At 38.7% G+C, this 8,414-nt stretch overlaps 2 protein-coding genes across 3 annotated transcripts; both read right to left on the reverse strand.

Moving 5' to 3' along the window:
* Positions 1-650: 650 nt before the first annotated feature.
* On the reverse strand, positions 651-5,075 carry dcakd (dephospho-CoA kinase domain containing). Its single transcript, XM_041974048.1, has 5 exons — positions 4,937-5,075; positions 4,114-4,225; positions 3,385-3,588; positions 2,104-2,191; positions 651-1,846 (listed from the first exon to the last, which is right to left on the reverse strand). The coding sequence occupies exons 2-5, from the start codon at positions 4,223-4,225 to the stop codon at positions 1,561-1,563; spliced, it is 690 nt and encodes a 229-aa protein (XP_041829982.1). The 5' UTR covers positions 4,937-5,075; the 3' UTR covers positions 651-1,560.
* A 405-nt stretch (positions 5,076-5,480) lies between these two features.
* Positions 5,481-8,394, reverse strand: pus3 (pseudouridylate synthase 3). 2 transcript variants are annotated; one of them, XM_041974045.1, is made up of 7 exons: positions 8,211-8,394; positions 7,479-7,902; positions 7,077-7,354; positions 6,812-6,995; positions 6,528-6,637; positions 6,207-6,379; positions 5,481-5,794 (listed from the first exon to the last, which is right to left on the reverse strand). In XM_041974045.1, exons 2-7 carry the CDS (start codon positions 7,896-7,898, stop codon positions 5,535-5,537), a joined length of 1,425 nt encoding a protein of 474 aa, XP_041829979.1. In that variant the 5' UTR covers positions 7,899-7,902; positions 8,211-8,394; the 3' UTR covers positions 5,481-5,534. The 2 variants fall into 2 exon arrangements, with proteins under 2 accessions (XP_041829979.1, XP_041829980.1); XM_041974046.1 differs by having other exon boundaries at positions 8,120-8,394.
* Positions 8,395-8,414: the final 20 nt, after the last annotated feature.

Consider the following 8,414-nt stretch of genomic DNA (forward strand, 5'->3'; position numbering starts at 1 on the left):
TGTCGGTGAATGTGTGTGAAAGAGCAAAGCACCTATGTAACAGTAGAAATTCTGTATGTGTGTGAATGGGTGAATGTGACATGTGGTGTAAAGCACTTTGAGTGTTCAACGTGACTAGAAAAGCGCTACATGTTCCAAGTACAGTCCATTTGCCATATTTACATATTGTGTGTTTAATTATTGACACCATTATTTGATCAGAATTTGTTTATTTCCTCATCCTAAAGGGAAAGAAAGCCGTTTGGGTCAGCTTCTGTCCTGTTAAATGTGCTGCATTACTAAAGGTGACTTTCTTTGTTCTCAGAAGATCCAGTGTCAGGAGAATTAATGAATAAAAATCATTTTACAACTTCTGCAGGAAAGGGGTCATTGCCAGGATAAACAAACTGATCAATATTCACCTTTGAATCAGTTTCCAACCTGCACCACAACCTGCTTCTACAGTTTCAGTGGGTGTTTTATTAAAAATTATCTAAAAAATAATCCTGAATAGATTAAGCTCTTTGCCTTCTGTGAGTACATTCTTCTCAGGACAGGAACTTTCTCTCTTCTTCAGAAAAATGCCCACACCCAGGGTCAAACTTCCTCACAAAACAAATATTAAAAATGCAGCAATAAACAGGTACACTGACACATCTCATACTCGTTACTTTAAAACAGTGGTGTTGTCATTTATATTAAGTTAAATATATCAGGTTACAAATGTTTTTGTTACAAGTGTGTAAAGAAAAAAAAAGATTTTTTTTTTTACAGAAGACAGCGCAAGCGTAAGAAAATACAGTGATAAATATGAACTCTGTTAATTCCTACTGTTCCCGGTAAAAATGGATTGTCTAATACATTCTTTCGTATATCTTCATTATACAATCATTACCTACTCTGTAAGGGGGGGGTCATTCCTTTTTTTAGCACTTCAATTTCATTTTTACAAACAATTTGTGATCCAGTTTAAAACATACTTGTGACTGGAGATGGACATTTCCTAAATGAGAACTGAAAAGGTCGTTCCTGAAGGTGAATTTTCACATTTCACTCATTCCAGCAGCAGGTAATTATACTTGAAACCAATGATTTCATTCAAATTATCAAAACTTAGATGCTTAAATGGGTTTTAAAAGGTTTACTAAAATAAAATCTTCATTTTCCAGTGTTTAAGTTTGGACTGTTGTTGGTTATTAAAGATAAACTGCTACACCAATATAAAGATTTAGCCCAAATTCACAGTCCAATCCTCCATCTTTGTTACCAGCACCAACATAAGAGCTGAGCTTCTAGTCTGTTGTCTTCATAATTAAGTGTCTCTGACGAAAACCAACAGAAATTGCACATAGAAAGCCTTCACACTAAATCACATTTGTCTGTGAGTTTTTAAAGTAATATACGTCTGTATTAACCGTCAGTATAGCATGTCACACTGCTGGGCTGTAGTGGTTGGTGATGTGAAGATCATTTCACTGCATCGTTACCTTCAACCTGCTTCTGCCTGATTCTACTCACAGCTTTACATTTGAGCACATCTTAGGCTAAAACCCTTGTTCCTCACATCTTTTTTTGCTTCTGTTAGGACAGGAGTATCTTTGCTGCATAGAGCAGTATCCCACCCAAACCAGCAGTGGCGGCGATGGCGATGACCCTCACTAAAAGGAAGTCCATGGAGTCCTCCAGCTTTGTGTGGAGCCGCAGGACCTGCCGGTGGGTGTCCTCCCGACTGCCTGAGTTCTCAACAACATGATTGGCCAAGCCGCGCTTTTCATTGAGCGGCATCTGTGCAGCCAGCCGCTGCTTGGCCTGCTCCTGGGTCAGGCCGTCCCTCTGCATCAGGCGCTGTAGCTGAGTGGCAGGGTCGCTGGAAAGAAACAGATAATGGGGAGTTATTTTGTGGTGCATTCGGTGTGCCTTGTCTGAAAGATCTAGAGTCAGCAAGTCATGCTAATAGGGCACAGAGAGAGCTGTAAAAAAGTAACAAGTAATGCGTAAAACTTGACTTAATAGCCTGTTTTTGTCAAAAACAAACCTTTAAATTTCTAATGATAAAAAAATGGGAAAGAAACTGGCTATAAGTGAAACTCTGTAGGGGTTGAAAAACCTGAGCAGTTTACTTACCAGTAAACTACTACAGTGTGGTTCAGAAACTTAGTGAGACGTCTGGTTTCAAAGAGAAGGGGCACATCCAGCACCACGTAGCGGTACCCTTGGGAGTGATTATGAAACAGAAATAATTAGTGTTGGCACATTTTACAGTCCGCACAAACACAAGAAACAAAGTTAAGTTACATAATAAGTAGAGCATGAAATGTTTTTTGAGGCACTTTGATGCAACATTTTCTTTTTTCAATCATAACTGTTGAGATATTTAAAATATCTTTCATGTTTACAAGGATGGAGACTTGACTACAACCTCCCCCTCAATCCCAAATATCACCCAAAGTTCAGACAATGAAATTCTAACAATTATCCATTGTAAACTGCTCTTTAGATGGGTGAAACTCAGATGCCCCAGCACATGTGAATGCAGCACGAAACAATAAAAAAGTTTGCACTACTCCCTGAACCAGGTGACTCTGTATAGACTGTTTGCATCATAAAGGGGTTGTTAAAGTCAATACCAGCAGAAAATGACAATGTCAAATTATTTTGGCCACAATGTTAAGTTAGCACTGAAAGAACATCTGATTGTGCCTGAAGCGTTTTCCCACCACGTTATCAAATTAAATTAAATCTTAAATCCTTGCACAGTAACAGTAATTAACCTCTCCACACCTATTGTCACAAATTTGCAACAAACAGCTTCAGGCCTTTTTTTTTAAAATTAATTTCTTATTACCTTCTTAATTAATTTTATTCATTTATGTATATTTTACCTACTATTGTACGTATTCATTTTTATGTTATTTATTTATTGCAATTTATTTAATATATAAATTTATATTTTATTTTATTCCCATCTTTGTCTTTTTTTCCCTTCACTGTATTTATTTTATTTTTATATAACTGTGCATAAATTGTGGTGTAATGGGGTTAAAAACAAACTATAAAGGGAAATCCTAAATAATGGTAAATTAGAAAATACCATTGACTACTTAAGTTGTAATTTAAGGTGAATGGGCAGGAGTGTGCGGCTCCACTACTGATACTAACTTTTTACAGAGACCACTTTTGTTATCATAAACAGTAAATTATTTGTAGAGCTAATTAAAAGTTTTATGGTACAATTTGCCACCATTTTCACCGTCTGTGCCCCTGCTTGGCTCCCCATCGAAAGTTTTCTGTATTTATCTCTGTGTGTTTCCTTCACAGAGAACAATTGCTAAAGCTTTGTGGAAAACTTTGCCATATCTCCACAGCAGACCCACTATTTTTCTTGCTAACCTGAGTCACCCTCACCTCTAAGCAAGTACAACAATATCTCTTTGAGCATCAGCTTGTGAATCTCTGGGTGGGTGATGGAGTTCAGCAGCCTCCTCTTTTCTTCATTGGCAAAGATGATTTGACCCAGCTTCTGCCTGTCGATCTCCCCATTCTCGAGTAGAATCTCTGGCCCGAAGTGGTAGACGATGCGGGAATATGCAGGAGTGTGCGGCTCCACCACTGATACCACAATAAAGCAGTGACATTTAGCATTTTCCATTTGGCCTTGTTTAATTAGCTAAACAATGCATTAAATTAAAAAAATACAGCTTCTTAAATTATTGCAGCACAGAAAAGAGTGATAAACAAAACCAATTAGTGTGTTAAAAAAAACACAGGGGCTTATAAGACACAGCAAGAGAGAAGAATTTATGAAATTATTCTGCATTAGACTCATCACCTTAGTGTCATTAAATCATTTTCATAATACATTATATTATTTCCTACATCCAGCTACACACTTTTTACTCACTTCTGTGACCTTTTTATCTTCACTAATAACTAAAACAACATCCCTGCAGTCAGTGGAGACATCCTTCATGATTCATACTCTCTCCAAGCATTTGTCTTAATGAACCTTATTTATTTGATAGACGGTCGCCTAAAGAAGACTTCAAGTGGATGACACTTTCGGCCAGGATTTCATCTTAAATCTGTGTTCACTGTGGAAAAAAACAGTTTGCAGGGGATGGATATCAAACCTACCTTTCCTGGCCACAACATCAGCATCAATGATGGGACACCCAAGCTCCCGCAGCATTGAAGACACAGTGCTTTTCCCTGAGGCAATACCCCCTGTTAGTCCCACCAGGTACATCTTAAGGCACAGACACAGAAAAATGCATTCAGGCAATATCAGCAAAGCAACAATGCTGCTCTGCTTTTGTTGGTAACTAGTGAAATTAAATACAAATAAAAAAATGTTAACTGCATAAAAGAAAGAATATGTTAACCTATTGAGGATTGCTTTGTTAATAAGATACAAGAAAACATTATTTCAACTGATATAACACATGAAGGAATAAATGCTAACAGGGTAAACACATGTAAAACATAATTAATGAGCAAAACATGTAGATGTATAAAGTGATGCTCTAAACACTAAAATGGCTCCATCAATATTCTATTTTTGTTTTTGTTTTGTTTGAAGGAGTTTAACTTTTTGTACAAGTGTTTTTTTTAATGAAGATTTTAAGTTACCCAGCCTAAAACTTGTGATAAACACATTTCTGTATAATTCAATTCAACATATTAGATGCAAAAAACCCTACGTTTTGGCTACTGGTGTCTCACCTTAACACGCCCCCTGCTGCGGAAGTGGCGAGTTACACTTTAAATGACGTATCAGCTGGTTGTCAAGCTGGTTAAACTGGTCAGAATTTTAGAAATAACTAGTTATTTTTTACTTATTGCCTAGTTATAACAATGGTGAAACGTAACAGCATCCAATACGTGAAAAGTTTGTGTTATTTTTTCTTTTTTTTTTTTTATTAGTATCAAAACAGACCTAAGTTAATGTTTGTTTTACCTTGTAGACGTAACAGATTCCTTGTATCGACTGAAATACAGTAGAAATCCGTGCAGGGCCACAGAGCAGTTGTTCTGAGGCAGTAAACAGCCAGGATTGCTAACAAGCTAACGCTAGCACAAGTGTTGATCAGGTCAAAACGACCACGAACAGCCAGACAAACGACAGCACCGCCATTTTTACTGAGTACAGCCAAATTCGCAGACAAACGGATTTGAGACAGCTGCGTGGTAGAATAACGACGAATGTAACTCTGACTTGTACTCTTCTGCTAACAAACTAGCCTCTTAGCTTGACAGGAGCCACCTCAATCTTACGCCGATGTCTTTTCCTGTTTTAATATTAGTTCCACTTAAGTAATTCCAAGTTCCCACCCTCTCGGAAGAAAAGTGACACCTACTTCCTCAACAATGTCTTTATTTTTTAAGCAAACAAAATTGTGCAGAAACAAAATTATGAAGAAACAAGGCAAATCAACTATTTTGCTTCTTGTGCATAATTTTATAAGTTTTTCCACAATTAAAAAAAAAAAAAAAAAAAAAAAAAAAAAATGGCAAATCCATTCTCCAGTGGGGGAAAGCAAACAAACAAAACCCCACTAATCGTCTGCTTTGTGATCCAGACTTCGCATCTCTGGGGTAATAGGCTGACTAGAAGTATTATGGGAATGTTTGGATTTTTTTCCTCTGTGGATCATTTCACTTCCACTCTCCCCTTCCTCTCTCTCCAATCTGCCTCTTTTAACAAAGTGGTTTATCCGTGACTCCAGGCTCTCGCAGCATGGACGCTCCAGGAGCGGTCGGTAGTTCCTCTGCCTGCTGCCTTCTACCAGCCAACAATGGTTAGAGGACACACCGCCTGTGGATGGAGAGAAATTAGAATAAATATGCAATGCCACAAAATCCTGTTAAACTGCAGACTTTGACTTTTTTTCTTTGATAGCTTACTTGCAAAAATGTATGCCAGTTGATCTTAATCATATGAAATATTGTCATGTTTAGATTGTAGAATATTAGCATGCATGGAAACAAAGTCATGGGACTTCATGTTGGCCAAAAAGTGTTCACAAGTGGTTTGACTCATACTGTGAGCGTAATGTTTTGATGCAAAGTCAACTCAGCATGAGTACTGCCTTTTACTGGCATAACTACAGTGATTATAATGAGCTAAGTGAGAGGTGAGAGAAAACTCAAAAACTGTCTTTGAATGCAGATCTGGTTTTAGCAAAGACACATTTTAAGAACATCATCAGTCTCAAACAACTTCTCACCTCTGTCTTCCAAACCCTGGATCATCCCGTTTAGAAGATGAGCCCTGACTGCACTCTGGGTCCAGTGCTGCTGAAGCGACGACAAAACGTGATTCATCTCTTCAGAGTCCTGCTGCCAGATCAGACCTTCAAAGTGGCAGTCGTACAGCACCAGAGGGTAGTCCACCGCCATGCTGCAGCCCATGAAGAACATAGAAGACAAATTTAGCCAAATTTTAGTTTAATATCTACTAATAATGATTGAAATTGCAGTGCACATTTTCAGGTTGTCTAGAATTTTAATAGAAATCATTTTAGACAATGAGATAGTTGTCAGGTCACCTGTACTGGGGCTTCCTGGGATTTTTCTCAACATCCAGAAGTTGTTCAATTATGTTTGGAGCTTCTAGCTTCTGCCCAATTAAAAGAAGCACTGCCATCATGCAGCGTACCTGCAGCAAAACACGGGAAATTCACTGGAGAAAAAGACCACAAATTAAGCAACTTAGATGCACAAAAATTTTAATCTAAGTTGTTAGATGCTAATTACTACCTCCTATTGAAATATAATTTATCAGCACCATATGTTAGTAAAAATGGAGCCATGGGTAGTCATCTCTTGGTACCTGGTGATAAAGGAAGGCCAATCCTTTGATCTCAAACATGAAAAGATCATACTGGTCTGTGCCAGAGACATTTTGAGGTTGGACAGGAGTGACTGTGGCTGATAAGATGGTCCTCTCAAACTGCAGGACTCCGTTGCCCACATCCATTTTGCACAGGTTACGAAAGTCATGTGTCCCCTCGTATCTGTTGGGTGTCAAGGTGTCCTTAAATCAAAGCCTCATGGGTTGACATTAGTGTTTATGATTTTGTGTCTTCTTAACCCACCTTTTTGCAGCATCTGCCATCAACACCACGTCCAAGGATCCTCGAGGGAAGTAGTAACGATACGTGCGCCACTGGCAGTCGAAACGTGCACTGAAACCTTCGGCTACTGGTGCCCAGTCCAAGATCCGAATATCTTGCGGCAGCACTCTGTTTAGCATCTTCAGATATGGGAGCTCAGACACTGGAGCTTTCGATTTGGTGCTGATGTCAGTGTTTTCAGGGAGTGTGACTCCCTGCCCTCCACAAAACTGTGTTGAGCGCAAGTCAATAGTTATAACCTGCAGAGGGGAAAGTGTTTAGAAAGTTTCCTCTCTTTGGATTACTATCAGTAGCTAATTTTTTTAGATAATAAATGTGACATTTACCATTATCAGAGCATATTTTTTATGTCAATGAACTCACCTGAGAAAACGCACTGACTCCTTTATCAGTGCGACCACAGCGGTGGTAATTGGAGCTCTGTCGGTCCTGAATCAACCGGGTCTTCAGCAAAGCTTCAAAGAGTCTGGCCTCCACGGTGTTGTCTGTGTTCTCCTGAACTGCAAACCCCTGGTAGACCCATCCCAAGTAAGCCAGCCGCAGGGCCACATGGCGCCGGGGGTGTGCGGCAAAGTCAAAGGGACGGTCTTTGCTTGATTTCTTTCTCCCCTTGTTCCTGCTGCTGGTGTTCCCATCAGAGATACAGTCTGTGATTTCTTTAGGAGATGAACTGGACATCATTTCCATGTCATCTCCAGCTCCATTGCTCTCCTTCAACTGGGACCTGAGCTTTTCCAGCTCTGCTTCTAGCTCCTTTACTCTCTGAATTAAAGCATCTGACATGTTGCTTAATGAGAAGACAGACAAAATACAATTTGAGAAAAAAAAATTCTAGAAATCACTAACACATTTGGTTTCCAACCACATGTGTAGATTCAATAACAGACACATTGAGAATGTATGTCAGCTAAACACTTTATATTTCAGTTTCCTTTAGTAATATTAAAGACAATTACACAGTATTACTTTTATATGTATCTGACACGGTTAATTTAGACACCTACCTTTAGTTTGTCGCAAATGAACCAATACTATATATTTACCGCTAAATGTAGCCTGTTAGCTCGAATGAAAAGTTAGGTAAAAATGATTTACATGGTCTAATGTAGGTTGTGACTTATATAGCTAAACATCTGTGGTTTTAGCCTAATTTTCAGTTTCCGTGTTGCTAATTAGATTGTACTTTTAATCCGAATTTATAGCTTGGTAGCCCACACATGTATCTCCGTGCCGATATGAGTTAGCTGTCTACTGAGAGGGAGTCGGAACAATTTGGTGAGCGGACACATTTCCTGAAGA

The sequence above is a fragment of the Melanotaenia boesemani genome, chromosome 21, assembly GCF_017639745.1.
Source record: "Melanotaenia boesemani isolate fMelBoe1 chromosome 21, fMelBoe1.pri, whole genome shotgun sequence".
NCBI lineage: Eukaryota > Metazoa > Chordata > Actinopteri > Atheriniformes > Melanotaeniidae > Melanotaenia > Melanotaenia boesemani.

Coding starts and splice junctions, on each gene's coding strand:
- dcakd (XM_041974048.1), bottom strand. CDS start 4,225: ATGTACCTGGTGGGACTAACAGGGGGTATTGCCTCAGGGAAAAGCACT. Junction 3,589..4,113: donor TGATGTTGTGGCCAGGAAAG/GTAGGTTTGATA, acceptor TTGTGGTATCAG/TGGTGGAGCCGCACACTCCT. Junction 2,192..3,384: donor ATTGTTGTACTTGCTTAGAG/GTGAGGGTGACT, acceptor ATCACTCCCAAG/GGTACCGCTACGTGGTGCTG.
- pus3 (XM_041974045.1), bottom strand. CDS start 7,898: ATGTCAGATGCTTTAATTCAGAGAGTAAAGGAGCTAGAAGCAGAGCTG. Junction 7,355..7,478: donor GAGTCAGTGCGTTTTCTCAG/GTGAGTTCATTG, acceptor TCCCCTCTGCAG/GTTATAACTATTGACTTGCG. Junction 6,996..7,076: donor ATGGCAGATGCTGCAAAAAG/GTGGGTTAAGAA, acceptor GACACCCAACAG/ATACGAGGGGACACATGACT.